This window comes from Scomber scombrus, chromosome 17 (genome assembly GCF_963691925.1).
Source record: "Scomber scombrus chromosome 17, fScoSco1.1, whole genome shotgun sequence".
In the NCBI taxonomy this organism is placed as follows: domain Eukaryota; kingdom Metazoa; phylum Chordata; class Actinopteri; order Scombriformes; family Scombridae; genus Scomber; species Scomber scombrus.
Window position 1 is genome coordinate 7343751 of NC_084986.1, and position 19285 is coordinate 7363035.

At 40.8% G+C, this 19285-nt stretch overlaps 1 protein-coding gene across 5 annotated transcripts in view; it reads left to right on the forward strand.

The window, feature by feature from the left end:
* cdc42bpab (CDC42 binding protein kinase alpha (DMPK-like) b) overlaps positions 1-19285 on the forward strand; it is an 85216-nt gene that overhangs the window by 54885 nt on the left and 11046 nt on the right. For 2 of the 5 annotated variants that reach the window (XM_062436646.1, XM_062436649.1), the window contains exons 6-30: positions 1673-1766; positions 2689-2889; positions 3080-3218; positions 3338-3447; positions 3576-3655; positions 4446-4624; positions 4744-4866; positions 5086-5219; positions 5649-5770; positions 6116-6236; positions 6768-6878; positions 7330-7577; positions 8937-9042; positions 12285-12409; positions 13399-13504; positions 13752-13900; positions 13992-14083; positions 14572-14648; positions 16212-16250; positions 16900-17019; positions 17751-17834; positions 17930-18035; positions 18135-18271; positions 18689-18828; positions 19152-19233. In XM_062436646.1, coding sequence (XP_062292630.1) covers positions 1673-1766; positions 2689-2889; positions 3080-3218; positions 3338-3447; positions 3576-3655; positions 4446-4624; positions 4744-4866; positions 5086-5219; positions 5649-5770; positions 6116-6236; positions 6768-6878; positions 7330-7577; positions 8937-9042; positions 12285-12409; positions 13399-13504; positions 13752-13900; positions 13992-14083; positions 14572-14648; positions 16212-16250; positions 16900-17019; positions 17751-17834; positions 17930-18035; positions 18135-18271; positions 18689-18828; positions 19152-19233 — 3025 coding nt within the window. The remainder of the gene's footprint in view (positions 1-1672; positions 1767-2688; positions 2890-3079; positions 3219-3337; positions 3448-3575; positions 3656-4445; positions 4625-4743; positions 4867-5085; positions 5220-5648; positions 5771-6115; positions 6237-6767; positions 6879-7329; positions 7578-8936; positions 9043-12284; positions 12410-13398; positions 13505-13751; positions 13901-13991; positions 14084-14571; positions 14649-16211; positions 16251-16899; positions 17020-17750; positions 17835-17929; positions 18036-18134; positions 18272-18688; positions 18829-19151; positions 19234-19285) is intronic. The other 3 variants (XM_062436648.1, XM_062436650.1, XM_062436647.1) reach the window with 2 other exon arrangements.

The window sequence follows — 19285 nt, forward strand, 5'->3', positions numbered from 1 at the left end:
ATTCTGATGAACCAGTTCCACTCTAAAAAAAATTCTCCGCCATTGTAGCCGTTAGACAGAAAATTCCCGCCCTGTGCAGCAATTAATCCCCCCCGACTGGAATCCAGCCACAGTCTGTATCTATACTGTAAACATATCATCCGCAGTAGTAATGCAGAACAGATGCATTTTGAGAAGAGCGTTTACAGTGGCCACCATGGACATATCTGTAAAAGAATGTGTTGTCAGTAACTCTCCTCCTCCACCACCCCACCACCTCCACCACCTCCACCCCACACCCAACCAGCCCGCCTCTGCTCACAAACAGAAATATTGTAGAGGGGAGAGAAAAAAAGTGAGAGAGAGAAACTGGATTGTGTGTGTTTGGGATTCAGGGATCTTTTTTTTTTTGGTGGTGGGAGTGTGTTTGTGTGCATATTTCCTTAAACAGAGTGTGTGTGTTTTTTCTGTCACTGTGTCTTGTTCTGGGGCCAGACAAAAACACTCCCCTTCATGGGACATGATGACACACACGCACACACACACATGCACGTGCACATACACACACACACACACACACACACACGCACAGTGCAGCGAATTCCCAAAACAAGTCAAACTATTTCCAATGTTTATTCTTTCTTTTGGTCAATTTAGAGTTACCACGCTGCTGATAAATGGGCTGGAGGGGGAGGGGGAGGGCGAATTACACTTAATTGAATCACAAATATATCTTGATTATTATAAACGAGTTTCACAGGCAGGGCTCTAGGGTGCGACCAAAAATCTGTGAAGCGCAACTAAACATTTGCACTGGTCGCACTGGTGCACCTGAAATTAAGCAGGTCTGATTTAAAATAAAGACTTTTTCTTTTTTTTTAACAAACATCAACAGGAAATGCAGACATTTCCCTTTGAATATATATTATAAACATATTTTGTGTAGATTATTTTGTCATTATATAGCAGGATTTTCAGCAGGCTGCATTGTGCACATGTGTTTTGCATGTCTCTCTCTGTGTGTGTGTGTGTGTGTGTGTGTGTGTGTGTGCGTGCGTGCGTGTGCGTGCGTGAGACTGCACCCTGTCCTCCTCCCACATTCCTTTCATGCAAAATGAGAGAAATCGTGAGTGACGTTCCAACAATTAAAACAATTACAAATTAAGAGAACTACAAAATGCTGTGGTGCCTGTTACACCTGTCCCCAGCCCTGAAATGCCCAACCTTTACATGACATCATCGGTGGAGGTAACCTTAAGTTCACTTGTCACCTTTGTCCCCAGTCCCATGCCTAATCCTGAAACAATTGAAGTTATTTTTTTGTTGAGTATGCTGTGATTTAAATAAAGAAAAATACTTATCTGCACCTTTTATTCCTGTTTATAATCATTTACATAATGTGTAAATAACCAAAAAGGTGGTGTGAAAATATAAAAAGTTAGTCCGGAGGCATGACAGCCAAGTCAAAATAGTTAAATCTCCCCAGGTTATGTAATTAATTTGATGATAAATTGAGGGGAATTGTATCGTAATATGAGACTAAGCCTGTGTATTTGTTTTGGAAGTCTTTGTAAGTTGTGTTTTGTTTGGAAAAAGTTCTTGTTTTCTTCGTCTTCTTCATTCTTCTCAGAGTAATAGCTTGCTCAATTCATCCCCCCTCCCGTCTCTGTCTTTTCTCTCTGTCTTCTTTCAGGGACATTAAGCCCGACAACCTTTTGTTGGATATGAACGGCCACATCCGCCTGGCCGACTTTGGCTCCTGTCTCAAACTCATGGAGGATGGAACGGTAAGTTTTTACCACACTGCTGCTGATGCCTCTTTTGGTCCAAAGCAAACATACCAGAGCTTTACTGACCTCTTTGTCAACCCCCCAGGGGTCTCCCAGGAGGAGCGTGCGGTTCAGCTGCTTGGCTGTGCCTGCAGTTTATGATTCAGACAATTCTCCTTGCTAAAAGATAAAAAAAAAAGTCTGCCTCAGATGTCACATAAAAAAAACCGACAGAATGAAATGGATGATCAAAGCAGTGCCTCGGTTTGTTCCTCCAATGTTAACATGGTGACGAGGTTATATGACCATTTAAAAAAATAAATTCAGGGCCTGTTGGACACTTCTTGGAACATCTTGTCAGATTGAAACTTCTCGATTGAAGCTATGAATCATGAGAAGAGTGTATTTCTTAAGTGTCTCATCTGTTAATAAACAGACCTGATGCCAACATTCTCCAAATTCTCTTCCTCAACATCTGCTGTCTCTCTTCCTTTGGGAACTTTTTGGTACTTGAAGATGACAGTCATTTCTGAAAAATTATTATTTTTGAATCCTGAATCTTCCTTATTTACTGCTTTGACTTTTATTCAGGGTTCAACGTTAAGGGTACATTCTCAAAATTACTTTGAAATGCATTGAAACTGGCCTCCAAGCTCCATTTAACAGAACAGACATCAAGAATAATGAACAAAAACCAGAGCAGGCAAGGGAATTCATCCTGAAGTGGGGGTCTGAAAGTTTAATAAGTCTTTGTTTGATTGTTTGCTATTGCTGGAGTGATGGCATCCATCTTGCCTCTTTCCAAAGACTTCAGCCTGTTACTCATCATCATTACTTTGATTAGCCTTCAGGCTGAACTGGAATAGTGCTGCTTTGTGAGATTCTGCCTCAAAGCAGTTCTTCGGATCAGTTGTTGACTTTTGTTTTGTGGCTCTTATAGGTCCAGTCCTCTGTGGCGGTGGGAACCCCAGACTACATCTCCCCAGAAATCCTCCAGGCGATGGAGGATGGGAAAGGCAAGTATGGACCAGAGTGCGACTGGTGGTCCCTGGGCGTCTGCATGTATGAAATGCTGTACGGCGAGACTCCTTTCTATGCAGAGTCCCTCGTGGAAACCTACGGCAAGATCATGAACCACAAGGTGAGCTTATAGAGTTTGAGATTTACATTTGACTAGACTATGTAATGGATAGAGAAAGTAAGGTCTACACTTTAATGTTACATTGCATAATATTTGGTAATTATCTCAGTGTTTTTAATGTAAAGCTCTACCCTTTAATACACACTCCAACCTTTATTACCTCTAACATATACGCGCTCAATTTCCACAGGAGCGATTCCAGTTTCCACAGCAGATAACAGACGTTTCAGAGGATGCAAAGGATCTGATTCGCCGGCTCATTTGCAGTCGAGAGCACCGATTGGGACAGAACGGCATCGAGGACTTCAAGCAGCACCCGTTCTTCATCGGTGAGTCCAACGTTAAATAGTACAGCAGGACAATATACTTAAATAGCTTTATTTGTGCTGCTCTTTTGTTTGAATCATGAATTATCTTATGCTTCATCTGTGACCTCTCGTGTGTTCAGGCATCGATTGGGACAACATCCGTATGTGTGAGGCCCCCTACATCCCAGAGGTCAGCAGTCCTACAGATACCTCCAACTTTGACGTGGACGACGACTGCCTCAAGAATTCGGTAAGGGCCTAAAACAAGCAATTACACTAAATTAGACTCTTGTGTTGCCTGTAAATGTGCTCTGTTTTTAAAGCTAATTAAAATTATAATAATGCTTGTTTGTAATGTTATTTTTTAATTGTTTTCAGGAGACGATGCCCCCTCCTTCCCACACCGCCTTCTCTGGCCACCACCTGCCCTTTGTGGGTTTTACCTACACCAGTAAATGGTAAGTGCTACCAAGGGGAATAAATATATAAAATAAGATAAGGGCATAAAAGATTGTTTTTTGGTCATATTAGTTCATTCTTGAAGGGTCTTCCATCACAGCCATTAGGTGATTTGTGTATCTCTAGTTTCCTCTGCAATTTTGATTAAAAAAAACGATAATGGAAAAGTAATAAAAAGAGATGAAGAAAGAGAGAGCGTATTATTAGTTGGCTTTATATGTGATTAGTCATTTTAAATAGGAGTCCTCCCCTGCCCCAATATTATTCACTCCATCTAAAGAGGCGTAGGAGTGTAGCTCTTCACACTTAAGTGCTACCCGTGAGAAAGTAACAAACCCAACAGTAGCTTTCTTATCTCTTCAAGGCTCAGTGATAATAGGCCTTTCCCACTCTTTCTTTCTCTTCCCCCCTGTCCCTCCACTCTTTATCTCTTTATCTTGCGCTCCCCATCTTCCTTTTATGTCCCTGTCATTTCTTCTCTCCACCCCTCCTCCTCTCTCCTCTCCTTCTTCCATGACTTAACATCCTCTCATCTCTATCTCTGTTGTCCACTTCCCCTTCCTGTTTCCCCTCCCCTGCTGTTTCTCTTGTCATTTCCTACCTCGCTCTTTTCTCTTCCTTAAAAAAACACTTTCCATGTTGAATTTTCTTTTCTCTGTTTAAAACCATTATGCGAATTTTTAACCTCTTAACAAATTTTCTGTAATTTTCATCACTGTTGCTGAACGTCGCTAATCTCATGCCATTCTCTTCCCAACCTCACCTTTTCCCCGTCCTTCTCCCCTTTAGCACCATTTCTGACCGGGGTTGCCTGCGACAGCTGACAGGTGCGCCGGGTAAGGCAGGGCAGGACCAGTTGGACCTTGATGTCCAGCGCAGCCTGGAAGACAGCCTGGCCACAGAGGCCTACGAGAGGAGGATCCGCCGCCTGGAGCAGGAGAAAGTAGAGCTGAGCCGCAAACTGCAAGGTGAGGCTGAAAGAGGAAGCAAAATAAATGCATATTTATCTTGGGTATTTTCCCTTCACATCTATGTTTGTATGTTTGATAAAAAGAACATAACTGATGTTTCTTACCTGACCCGGCAGAGTCGACACAGACAGTTCAAGCACTGCAGCACCCAACAGGCGAGGGCCCCGTCACCGCTAACAAGGAGGTGGAGATCAGGAGTCTGAAGAGCGAGATCGACATCCTCAAGAAGCAAATTGCTGGTCAGGAATTTTGAAATATACTTTTTTTTTTTTTTTTTACACCAACTGTAGTTTCTGATATTCATCAACTACTTTTACTGCCTTACCAGACAAACTTTAGTCCGGGTAATACTAAACAGAATTTAGATTGTGTGTAAACACTGAGAACATGCAGCCACAATAAAATGTCACCATTGTTCATTCAAGCCAACCCTAAATCTTTGTGTGTGTGTGTGTTAGACTCTGGCCAACTGGAGAAGCAGCTCGAGGATGTGTCGTTGGCTCGTAGGGACTTGGAGGACTCATCCAAACACGTTAAGACTCTAGAGAAACAGATGAGGAGCATCACACAGGACAAGGACGACATGCAGAAGGTTTGTGTGTGTATATCTGTTTGGATTAATTATTTCTTTATATTTATTCTCTCACTGGCTGCAGTGCTGGAATAATTATCTGTAGCTAAAATTGATATAACCTGTAATAATAATGTAATTTTGACTCTTGGAACAATGATGCAATTTTTATCCATTAAAGTTCTTCGGTATTATTTGGCATGAGAAAAATGATTCAAACATTCATTCATGCAGTTTTCAGCATGTGTAAAAATTCACAGTGCAAGATGTTTCAAGCCCCACAAATTAATTTCGTAGTTGTCATAGTATCTGAAACAGACGAAAGTATTGAGTTTGAGTGCTGGCACAATCAATAGTCAATATTGGCCAACCCGAAAAAGTCCTGTAAACTTCTTCATATTGAGGAGTTCAGTGTTTATCTGCATTCATTCATTGTCTCTGTTGTGACAGGACCTTGTGGATGCTCACGAAAAGCTGAAGTCTCAGTCGAAAGAGTTGAAAGATGCCCACAGCCAGAGAAAGCTTGCAATGCAAGAGTTTTCCGAGCTCAACGAGAGACTCACAGACCTCCGGTAACATCACTGCTGCGTTTCACCTTTTTCCTCTGCCAACACACTGCCTTTCTTTACATGCACAGCTTCCTATTGAGGAATTTTAAAACCATATTGAGTTTGTCTAGAAACATAATCTTTTCATGCAAAGACTGTAATAACAGGTTGTCATTTATTCGCTAACTCAGCAGTAATGAAGCAACTCTTTCTTTATGATGTTTAACATGCTCTATTATTTCATGTCATAATTGCTTTTTTGGTTGTTAACGTAGTTACCAATAAATTAATAGCATAAGAAATCTCCTCTTTCTGTGTTTTACTCACCTGTACTATTCACCTCTGGTTCTGACTGAACTTTACACGCAGGTCGTCAAAGCAGCGCCTGGCTCGCCAGTTGCGCGACAAGGAGGAGGAGATAGAGAGTCAAACACAGAAGGTTGAAGGTCTCCGCCTTGAGGTGCGAAAGGCCGAGAGGGCCAAGAAGGAGGTAGAGTAGACTCCCTGTGTTTGCTAGCACACCCTGTTCTCTCTCTGTTCACTGGTCAGTGCACAAATCAAACTTTGTGTCTGTATGATCTTACTAGATTTCCATGAATATTTACACAGTAAATTGGAAGCAATGTAGCAGTGGCTTCATTCCAGTGTGTAATAACTGTGTCCACACACTTGTAAAAACATTATGGAGATTGTGTGGGAAAGTTTTGATCTGTTCAGAGTAATATTATGCATAATAATCATAATAAGTCTCCATATATATATTCCTACACAGCTGAATGCAGTGGAATAAAGCCACAAAATCAAATGACACTGATTTGAATCTTGTGTATCAGTGCAGTAGTTTAAAGTGTGGTTTAAATGTTTAAGTTGTGTGTTTTTGTGTTATAGCTCTGCAGTTTAGGGTTGTTGTTTTGCACCTATGAAATGGTCCCAACTTTTGCTCCTGCCGTGTGAGCAATAAATAGTGTATGATGTACACTTTCACCCAGTCACCGGAGTTTATGTGTGCATCCATGATTAGATGGAGGCGCAGGCGGAGGAGCAGGCAGCAGAGGCGCAGAAAGAGAGGAAGCTGAGAGAGCGGAACGAGCAGTACAGCCGACAGCTGGAGGAGGAGTTGGAAGGTCTTAAGGTAAGAGTGCAAACACACACACACACACACACACACACACACACACACACACACACACACACACACACACACACACACACACACACACACTCTGCTGAAAATGAACCTGTTCATCAACGGAGTCTTTGCACATGCTTAAAATTAAGTATTAATATGGTTCTGTTTTTGCTCTGTACCTCAAGAACAAGAACACAAAGAACTCGTGTAGAGTTGTAGCCCTTTTTATATCTTGTCTTAAACTGTAGCCAACAATGGTCTGAAAACCCCTAAAACAAAGCTAAAAGTCAGCAGTGCTACCTACAGACTACACTGTAAATGTCCAATCTAAAATAAAAATTATGTCATGGACTGTCTCTTAAATTTCTCTCGCAGTCACAGTTGCTCCTTGTGTCTCCTCATATCTCTTACCTTATCAATCTCTCTCTCTCTCTCTCTCTCCACCTCTGCTTAGGTGAAGCAGGCTGGCTCTTCTGCCACCCCAGCATCAGTGGACCAGTCCCAGGAGGTGGGACGCCTGCGGGGAGATCTGGAGAAGAAAACGGTGCTTTACGAGGAGGAACTGGCACGCAGGGAAGCGCAGCATAGCACCGAGCTGAAGGCCCTGCGTAAAGAGCTGCGGGACGCTGAGAGCCAACACCTCGCCCTGCAGAAAGAGATCCTGATGCTCAAAGACAAGCTGGAGAAGACTCGCAGGGAGAGGTATATTATCACTTGTCTTTGATTTTGTGCCAGTTGTAACCATTATTTTATAAGATAAATATTTTTCATACTTCAGTGTTTTTGGTGTAGAGCAGGTTAATGGTGTTGCTGTATATATTCAACTCCATAAACAGTGATTTTGTTGTTTTCTTTGTCTTTTCCAGTGATGATTGCGTGAGGTAATTACAGTTATATTAAAATGGCTCAGTTCCCTAGTCTGGCATAACTGTGTAGCTGTGAAGTGCTGCTTCTTTTGAATAGAAAGCAATAGCTATTTTACCCCTAACCCACCAAGAGGTAAAACTGTTATTACCCAGGGGTTCTCTAGTATTTTCATACCTCCATATTGACCCACAGTGGATGCCAGAATATTAAAGAGTCTCATTTCAAAGATGAAAGTTGATGCTTTAATCCAAAGCACCAAACAGAGCTATTAGTGCAAACATTTTTACTAATGGTAGCATCTGTGGTTTCCCACTCCATTAGCCGTGACACAGTTGGCATCTTTAATTTAATTCTACAATTGTGAAGTTAAAGGAAACCAATCCAAGCCTGTACAAATGTGGATACAGCTTAACGACTGAGCAAATCCCTTTTTTACACTCATGTTTATCTCAGCTGCAAAATTAAAGTTAAGAGTAAACAGTCAAGCAGTTGCGGTTATAGTGTTTTTAAGATGAAAACTTGTTATTTTACTCATTTCTGTTCACTTAGTTTAGATATTTCTTAATTGAAACAACTTAAATCATTAGACTAACTTGTTATAAACTTGGTTTGAGTGCATATTGCTGTATTTCTGAATAATACAGTGAGGGTGAAAATGGTTCATTGGGTTGCAAAAAACAACCATTCTGTCTAAATGTGCTAACACAGAGGTTAAATACCAAGAAACAACTTATTTTTCTCCTGGAGACCCCCTGGTAGGTACTCAGGGCCACCTGATCTCCATTTTTTGAGAACTGCTGGTGTAATCAAATTTTAATAAAATCTTGTTATTGAGGAGAAAGCTTTAGAGCTTTGTTTTTGTAGCCTCTAGCCTAACCTTCCTGTCTGGTGTTACTGCCATATTATTCTCACTACTTTCTAATTCATTTTTAAACACATCGCTGTATCAGATTCTAACTGCATTAATGTGTTTGGGCTGAATAATGTGTACCTGGTCTTAGTACCGAGCCTTTGATTTAGGTTTTTGAAGACGTGTGGAGCTCAGGCCCACACACGAACAAAGGTAGGATAGGGCTTTTTTGACGGAGGTTGAATGTGAAATTAAAGGATATTTGTTGTATGTTAAAATGAGTCAAAGTCAAAGTTTATACAGTGTCAAAAGTTTCACAATACTGTGCTCTCTCTCCTCTGCAGCCAAAGCGAGCGGGAAGAGTTTGAGACGGAGTATAAGCAGAAGTACGAGAGGGAAAGAGTTCTGCTTACTGAGGAAAATAAAAAGCTGTCCAGTGAGTTGGATAAGGTAAGATATCACATATACACGCAAAACAAAACAAAAGAAAACAAAAAATCACCCTGAAAACCCCCCACACAAGTCAGGTTTCTCTTTCTCAGGATCTGTCACTCTTTGTATCAGTATTTTTTCGGTCTTGCTTTCTCAGCTTTTTAGCGATCTGTTTATCTCTCTAAAACACACACATGCAAAAAGACCACAATTCCCTAACCCGCCATAACCCCTCTCAGTCGGCCCAAGTGCTTTCATCACATTCCTCCCTCCACCCCCTCTCTCCTGGCTTTGCCAAAGAAATCACTGTTCAATATCCCTCATAAAAACACCCTGTAGCCTCCTACACAGTCAGATGGAATGACTCTCTGGATTATGCTCTATTGAATTTGGAAATCTCTCTTGGAAGTTCAAGAAGGCCCCGAATTTAAACAACATCTTTAGAAGTAGGAGGTTTTTGACGTATGGAAGAAAAAATTGCTGGGGTGTTGTTTTTAAAGTCTGCAGCTGATTTAAAAAAAAAAAAAAAAAAGAAGAAAATATCTCGATGAAATGTAGATAATATGGATGTGGGTGCCACTGGAAATGATAGCATAAATCACTGTAGCTATTTAATGTATTATTCTGTTATTTCACCTCCTGAAAAATCACATTTTTGAAAGCTTAAGCAGTCAGAATGTATTAGTGCGAGATAAGTCTTTAGTCTTTGCACAAACAGTTCTTAAAAATATCCAGCAGTATCTGGAAATATTATTGTTTGACTGGTCTCATGTTTCAAGGGAGACATAATGTCAACACTGTTTGCTTAGCAAAATCAAGCCACTCTATCATCAATTATAAAGCTATTTTTCAGTACTTGAGACATGGGAAACTTTAACTATTTTACCAGCACAGCCGTCAGTTATTGGACCTCTCTTACATTTTTCCCCCTTGAGGCTTACTCTATAAAATCCTTTCAGTCAGATTCACCAAACTCTCCTAACTGCACGAACTTATCAAAAATGATCTGTTACAGCCTGATGAATACCAACGGTTCACAAGTAGCTGCGTGTATATGATATGTGATCGCCTACATGATTGACGCCCCCTAATAAGGTCACGTCCAATCATTTTCACTTGCAAAAATGTCTCTCCTCAGGGTAAGAAGAAATTCACACGGCATATTGTCAAGCTCTGCTTTTTAACTAAACAAAAACATAACAGTGAGTCAGTCGTCATATTAGGACGCCTGAAATATAAATATACAATATATATATATCGCTATGTTTGTTAGTGCTGTCTTTGCAAGAGGGACATGAAGTTAGATCCAAAAGTTTTAATTTTTTGAGTGATTTTTAATTATGTATTTCGGTCAATGATGTGATGTAACCCAGTGTCAATTGGTGTAACCAGTATTTTGTTTATATATGAATTAATACAGGAACAGGAACTGTGAACTAAAATGTGGTTTTGTGGTTACACCATTTTACATTTTCAAGAGCACTCAGTCTTACTCTTTTTATTCAAATGATATAAAACCATCAAAACTACAAATGTAAAGCTTGCTGTTTATAGTGAATCTGTACGGCGGTGTCAACATATCAAAATGCTACACAGACAATTAAAGCCAGCGGTAAATTACAAAAGAGCTACATAGATCAGAGAGCGGTTGCACCACAGAGATAAATTACAACATAATTCTAGGTAACAATTAAATATTTACACACGTGCCCCGAGGGTAGATGTATATCAGAAAATGTCACACAACTCAAAGTTTTTTTTCTGCTGTTTAACATCATTTTTTCATGAATTGCAGCCATTTTACAACACATTAATCAAGTTAGAGACCTAATTTATTGATGATACTTCAATATAGATGTATCTTACTACAGTGTGCTGCGACCACCTAGCTAGTGCCGCACAGTACAGCAGAGATGGCCAGCTGATGTCTCACCCAATTAGCGGCTGCTGCATTGCAACATCAGTGAAACTTTCCAAATAGGCGTTATTTGGATAAAGTGAGCACATATTGGGATTCTAAATAGTTACTTTTTCTCGCCTGAAAAAACATTAAAGCTTAATAAAGAGACATATTAACAGTCCCACAGTGAAACTTACAGCAGCTTTCAGCCTGGCTCCACCATTACTGGCTGTTGCTCTGGGCAGCGCTACTTCTTCTTCCTCTCATGTTGGACTGAGGACACCACAATGACTCACTGTCTCTCCCAAGGTTCAAAGTGGTATTATGATACAGGACGGGCCAGATAGGGACAGAGCTAGCTAGTTAGCATGCTAACTTCAATAGATACCTCTTTAACACAATACCTATATTTATTTTACATAACGTCAAATCTTACACATTGTACCTTTTAATGTCAGTTACCATATTATACAATGTTTTACTGAGGAGGTACATTGTCTTTGCATTTCCATTAGTAATACAAGCCTGCTGTTACAACTAAATATTGTCATATGGGGTGATCTCACCACAGGGAAACCATTAAAGAATACAGCATATGGCATCTGGTAGGAGAGCTAGAGTAGATGCTGAAAAGCCAGCATTCATTTCGCTGCGTATTTATGTTTATTTCAGTGGCTCAGGGCCTTCTGCAGTGCACTGACATTACTTCATGACCATGACTGTCCTCACAGATACTCCAAACATTTATTGGCAACTACCTGCAGGTCTGGAAAGCAATTGCAAAACAATATTAAATTACTGTCTTAGCTCACAGATTACATCACAGTCTTGACAGTTGCAAGACGCCAAAAAATGTGCCCACAAAGCGAGGTATTTGAGCAAACAATAAGGCAGTTTGAGACTTGTAATGATGTCACCACGGTAATGTGCTCGCACACCTCTCGTATTAAAGGATTCAGGAGAACATTTCCAAATTCTCTGTGTTTATGCGAAGTGTGCGTGTCTGTGTGTGTGAATGCATACACCTCCTACAATGGTCCAGTGTTGTTGAGCATCTGGGAGTTGGATCATAAAATCTCTGCATAACCCTGAACAATACCGTGATTAATTTTCCACATTTACTATACATATTGAACCAATCGTCACTTCAGAGGCTCAACACGTCTGCGTGTAGTCGTGCAGCGACCGTTCACCTGCTAGACTCATTACACAGCTCTCAAATGTTATGTCATGGCGTGTGTTCATATATGAATTAATCAATGTAGCAGGTCCCTTACTTACTAATGACAGTTTTACAACTTTATGCTCTTTTTATATGATCTTTGTTCATCGTGTGTGTCCTTGTGCTTTTCCCCCTCAGCTGACGAGCATGTTTGAGAAGATGAGCACCTCCAACAGGCAGCTGGAAGACGAGATGAGGGAGCTGGCTGACAAAAAGGAGAGTGTGGCTCACTGGGAGGCGCAAATCACCGAAATCATCCAATGGTGAGACACAACAACTCCCTGAAATGTCTTAAATACTTGCTGAGGTGTACACTTTCTCACCGAGGCTATATCACAAACTGAAAGATGCCTATAGCCTGCCTTACTCATGAAATGCGCACACACACACACATACATACACACACACACACACACACACACACACACACACACACACACACACACACACACACACACACACACACACACACACACACACTCCTGAGTCGTCTAGCAGTGTATGGCCTCCAACACACAATATAACTGCAGCATTTTTCACATACCTCCAAAGATCTTTGAGCTACTTGACCCTCCCTTCCTCTCAGATCACTTCCCATTGCAGCTGACACCCTGCCAGCTGCTCGCCTCCCCTCGGTTGGACAAGCCTGCGGTCTTCACATAGCACACATAGAACGCACACACACATGCATGCAGACACACACACACACACACACACACACACACACACACACACACACACACACACACACACACACACACACACACACACACACACACATTCCAAACATGCACATACAAATGTTGAGTCTGGTATTTCCGCTCAGAAGAATTCAGTGATCAGTATCGCCCCCTGGTGGAAATACTGTATTGTATACTGAATAAGCTACAAAATGTCACAAAGTTATTAATTGTTGAACAAAATATATATATACACACAGTCTTCCTAATTTATTTATTTGTGGGTGTGAACATGAACATTGTGCCGTGCAGAAGGAAGCACAGTACACATTTTTAAGTGTGTGTTTGTATATTTGAATCCGGGTCAGTTTTGTGTTTATACTTTTAAGAGTGGCAGTGTTTATTCTTGCCTGAGTGTCGGGGATTAGAGAGGCGCCTCGGTTTGTTTGCATGCACTTAATGATGGAAGTGGAAATATTTTTGGGGTCACTGTACATCAGGAGTGATACCATGTTGTTGTCCTCTTACGTATAATAATGCACATGTGTGTATTTTCTTTGGGTTTGTTGCAGGGTGAGCGATGAAAAGGACGCTCGAGGCTACCTGCAGGCTCTGGCCACAAAGATGACCGAAGAGCTGGAGGGACTGAGGAACACCAGCCTGGGCGCGAGAGCCACGGTAAAACATACACAGTTTAAAACTACTGTAGATGCTTTTAAATGAAAAAAAAAGCCTTGGTATTGTTAATATGGAAATAATTTGCAATTATTAACTGTGAATAAATCAGACTGTGATGTATTAGTAGTTTTTTCCCAAGATAATTTGATTATTACATTTTAATGTTATGTCCTATTGACGCAGTAATGAAGCTGCACTATTTGCTAACTTTTAATCTTTTTTTCTCCACCCCTCCTTCTTGTCTTAGGACATGCCATGGAAGATGCGGCGCTTTGCCAAGCTGGACATGTCGGCCCGTCTGGAGCTGCAGTCAGCCCTGGAAGCTGAGATCAGAGCCAAGCAAGGCATCCAGGACGAGCTGAACAAAGTCAAGGCCAACAACATCTCCACAGAATGGTACGGATACTTTACAGCAGCAGCTGAAGTGACGTCTGATCAAACCGGTTCTTAATGTCTGATGCATTCATGTATTTCTCTGATCCTCCAGTAAACTGCAGGAGGTCGAGATTAAAAATCAAGAACTCCTGACTGAGATCGACAGGTTGAAGAAGGAGACGGAGGAGATGCGGCTACGCAGAGGTACGAGTGAAAATATGAAACAAAAAATGACGTGTCAGTTGTTGATTTGAGTCTTAACATACATATTTTATCCTTACTGATGCCCAGAAGTTGCTAATGGCAAACAAAAAGACACTTTTTCCATCACTGATGTTGTCACGGTCAGATCCACTCTTGAAAACATACTTAGTGGTCTGAAACAGCATTAGAGAACTTCATAGTTAAGCTGTCAACTTCTCCTGAGAGATTATCACTGTAAAGAGGGTTATATTGCACCCGGAGACCCAAATTAGAGAGTTTTACGTCAGCACCCATATTTGAGAAATAAAATCATGTGCTATGTACATGAAAACGTATTGTTACTTAGGTCATATGAAATACTGCCCCCCACCACCACCGCCACCACCTCTCAAGAAGCAGTCCTGTGACTCATTTTGTTTAAGTCACCCTTTGATGTTTTTAATATCACATACTTAACCGCGGTTGTGTTATTTGTTCTGTGTCTATAGGTGTCAAGCACCAGGATTCCCAGAATTCCTTCTTGGCTTTTCTCAACGCCCCCACCTCAGCGCTCGACCAGTTTGATGTAAGTATCCGTCGGTTAATCAGTAAAATAATCTTTAGGGGGCTTTTATTTGAATATATTGCTGATGTGAGCGACTACATATCTGTTAGAAAGTAGAAGATTGAAAATGTGTAGTCACAAGAAGCTTTAAAATCGTTAATTGTCACCTTTATGTTTGTTTGAATCCGATTTATGTTTGTTTATTCTGTGTTGCTTCTTCGTTGCTTTTGTCATTTTTGTTCCCATGAATTTTCTCAGATTTTTATTTATTTTTGTTATATTGTTTTGTTTGTTTTTTTGTTTGGTTGTTTCCTTGCTTCATTCTCTGGTACATCAGGACTCGTATTCCTCCTCCTCATCCTCTTTAATTGAGTTTTGGGAAGACGTAAGTTCCTCCTGGCTTAGTCGGAGGTTCATGTTTGTGTATTGCTGTAGGACTGTGAGCATTATTTTTTTTGTACTAGCTGACAAAGACAAAAAAAGGTGTAGATCTGTGTGAGTACATGCGTCTGTGAGTGTGAACCTGTGCATCAAGTGTAACTGTGACCAAGAGTGGATCCGCTGCAAAAAATGCCAGTCTGTCATTTTAACAAGGTGGAAATCTTTTTTAAAAAAGGTGAAAAAAATAATTTTTTCTAGTGCATATTATTTTTCCTAACTTAAAATTAAATGTTTAACCCTTACATACTGTTCAGGGTCAAATTTGACAATTTTTTTTTTCATTGGAGTTATAAAAACACCCTATTATACACATAATTTTTTTTACATTTTTATGCAGCTGATACACAATTCTATACACATTTTTATTGTTGTACTCATCATAATCTATCAAATCTTTTCCTGGACCATAAAATAGTGATTGTGAATGTCTTTTTTTCGATAAGATTAGTCGAACATTTATTATTATGACTGATGGCGAATTTAAGAAACATGATTTATGAACAGTATGTAAGGCTCAAAGATATTATAAATTCAAGATGTATCAATCATATTGGAAGAAGAGTGACATTAACTCATCCTAATGTCACTTTTTTAATGGTTTAATGCTTAAATCTGGAGGAAATACTGCCTAAAATCACTTGTTATGGTTGGCATTTTTTGCAGTGCAGTATTCAGGAGCTGGCTAGTGATTATTAGGCTAGTGGGTATGTGAATGGCTGTACTTTGGCTTTCTAGTACTAGGACCTGGTTTGACCCGAACCATAAAGTGCACAGTATGCTATTTTAAAAATCCTTCATAAGCCCCTTAATCTTCTGTTTTATAGGTTTTTCAGCCAGAAACTGATCTTTAGTAGTCGCCATGCCTCCATACTGACTTTCCCAGCTGTTCCCCTTCTTCCCCCCCCTCATCACTATGTGTACTTTTCTACATTAGCACCCATCCTCATCCTCACTCTCCAGTTTCTGTCCTTCAGTTGAACCCTGGTGGACTCACACCCACCCCAACACCCACCCATAGTAGTTTAATATAATGAAAGCTTGTCTCTGTTTTTAAATGTGATGTTTTCAGCTCAGTCTTTTCTAATATTCACTCATCTCTGTGTCTTCTGCCACCTCTCTGCCTCTCTCCTCCTGCCACTGAAGCGCTCGCCGTCCGTCGGCCCATCTAGCAAAGGCAGACGTGTAAGCACCACAGCATCACTGCGCTCTGTGATCGCTCCCATTCAGCTTCTTTTAATGTACCTTAATGTCTCGTCACGTGAATGTTTTATATTGTGTCTCTGTGTGTGTGTGTGTTTTACTGTTGCTGTCTGGTTGCATGGCAGGTTGTTTTTTTTGTTTTTTTTATGACGGGTGTGTTATCAAAGGTTTTAATTGGTTTGATTTTTCCTATTTTAATCCCATCGGGTATTGCTACATATACTGCCTGTGTGCACTGGTGTGTGTATGTCTTCCTTTTTGTTCCTCGGTGTAGCTCTATGAATCACCGTGCATGGTGGATGGTATACGCTTGTGGTGCTGCCAATTAGCATGGTCTGTGGGCTGTATCATTATTATTATTATTATTATTATTATACATGGTGCACAATAAAAGTTGTGGTCAGTCTGACTATGTAAGCTTTCAAAGTCCAGACCACAATATCTGTTTATTCTATTTCCCCATTGGTATATTCTGGCAGCCCCCCCCAAGCATGGATGCTCCACATTTATCTCTTGATTTGTTTTGTTCCTCTAACCCTTTGTACTTCTTTCTCTCTGCCTCCTCCTCTCTTCTTCTTCTCATCTTCCTCTGTCCCTCTGCTTCATCACCACCTTGTTCCTTTATTCTCAGGTGGACTCTATGGACAACTTCACCCCCTCCAACACTCCATCCCGGGAAGATGACCCCAAGGCCCACCTCAAGTCCCGCTCGCGCTCACCCTCCATGGCTAGCGATATGGAGCCCATAGAGGTCAGACAATCCCACAATCCCTCAGTCTGGCTGAGTATCTGTAGACCACAGTGACTGCTACATGCTGAAATAAAAAAGCCTGATGAGGAAAATAAGAAAAATGATGAAGAATAGTGACGCCTAGCTTCAGGAGCCGCTGTCACAAACACAGCATGTTTGTCTGGCAAGAAAAATGGGTCCAAATACTTTCCATACTCGTTCAATTGACTATTTGCAATCAAACTTTCAGCTGAAACAGCTACTCAGAGTATCTCACAATACTGAGACTGTCAGATAGGTCAGCCCTTGTGAATTGTAAGTAACTTAATTATGGAGCAATGCAAAACAACAGCAGTGCAACACAATAAGTGGGACAACATTGAGGCTGGCATGAGGCGCCAATCTAAATTGAACATTGGCACATTTTCACTGTCGAATGAGATGCTGCGAGTGAAAACCGGAGACTCCAGTCTGTGCCTGTTTTAATGGCATTCAGAAAAACGCTTGTTAGTCAAAGTGGGAACAGAGGTGTCTTGCTACTTTCTCAAATTAAAAGGTCGTAATTTAAAACAAATGGTACAGTACTCCTTGGTGATCAATATGAGAAAACTGCATTTAGTGAATTTAATGCCAGCTGTCAAAGACTTTACTCTGAGCTGCTTCTTAGTTTAAGTTTTATGTTACTACTAATACATAGCCAAGATGCCCTGCTGTGTCTCACTGCTTAATATTTTGTGTGTTCCCTCATGCAGTTGATAGACCATCCTCCTCGCACAGTCCAGACCCCCACCATGCGCTCAGGAGGGTACGGCAGCATCGGCCGTTCCTCCCCTAAGGTTTGATACTTTTTCTGTGCAGTCACACTTCATCGGTTACACACATTCAACCTCACGTTAAGATTAATAAAAGTTTGTTGTTTTTTTCTCCAAAGCCCAAAGCACATCAGTTTGTGGTGAAGTCATTCAACACGCCCACTAAGTGTAACCAGTGCACTTCTCTCATGGTGGGACTCATACGTCAAGGTTGTACTTGTGAAGGTAAGACGTCATTTTAACTATAACGCACTTAAAACCTACATCACTGTCGTCTTTAATGATTTGTCTTCATATCGTCTCTTTCGGTGTCCTCTCCTCCAGTGTGTAACTTCTCCTGCCATGTAACATGTGCGGACAAGGCTCCAGCTGTGTGTCCCGTGCCGCAGGACCAGACGAAGGGCCCGCTGGGTATCGACCCTCAGAGGGGTATCGGTACCGCGTATGAGGGCCACGTCAGGGTGAGTAACACTGACAAAGGCCTCAGTTGTCTGCTGGCTGGCGACTCGGTTGTTTGCATCAACACACAAACATGAGACAGTCAGCTGAAAAGAATGCAGATGTTTGGAGACGTCGGGACAAGCCGCAGCGTCTGAGATGTTTATTTAGTCTGGAAATAAAACGTCACCCTTCAGTCTCTATTTTCTGCTTGAATCCACTTAAACATAAACATAAAATACTGCTTTTGGTGGATGTATTGATTTATTTTTAAATTGCCATGACTCCTCACACTCATGTTCAGATAACACAAGCAGGAATCAAACCTGTTTTCGTGCATATTTGCATTTCTAACACTCAAGAAGATATTTTAATTGCAAGCTTTGGTACTGATTAAAGTGTTAAATGACTAAGCTGAGTTGTTTTTTTATGTGTCATAGGTGCCCAAACCAACAGGGGTGAAGAAGGGTTGGCAGAGGGCGATGGCTGTGGTGTGCGACTTCAAACTGTTCCTCTATGAACTGGGAGAAGGAAAAGCAACACAGCCGAGTGTCGTAGTCAGCCAAGTTATAGATATGAGGTAAGACGACCACATGTAGTATAAATATTAGAGTTGAATCAGTCGGTTGATTCATTTATTAGCTGATGGACAGGAAATTAATCAGTAAATCTGATATTAATTCATTATTTCATTCTTCAGCTTTGGCTTTTCAAGTATGAATATTGGCTTGTATTCTCTGTCTTCTCTGATAATAAACTGAATATCTTTGGGTTTTGAACTGATGGTCAGATATGGGAAACTAGGAAATTTAAAGGCCTTTGTCAATATTTTAGCCGTTGTTTTGTCCCAGCAATGGATATAACAAATCAAAGATTAACCTTCGATCTCATTATTTCATTCAGGGACGAAGAATTTTCAGTCAGTTCTGTTTTGGCCTCCGATGTCATCCACGCCAGCCGCAAAGACATCCCGTGTATATTCAGAGTAAGTTCTGTCTAATATTAAAGCATCAGCAGCTTAAAAACAACAAAAATAT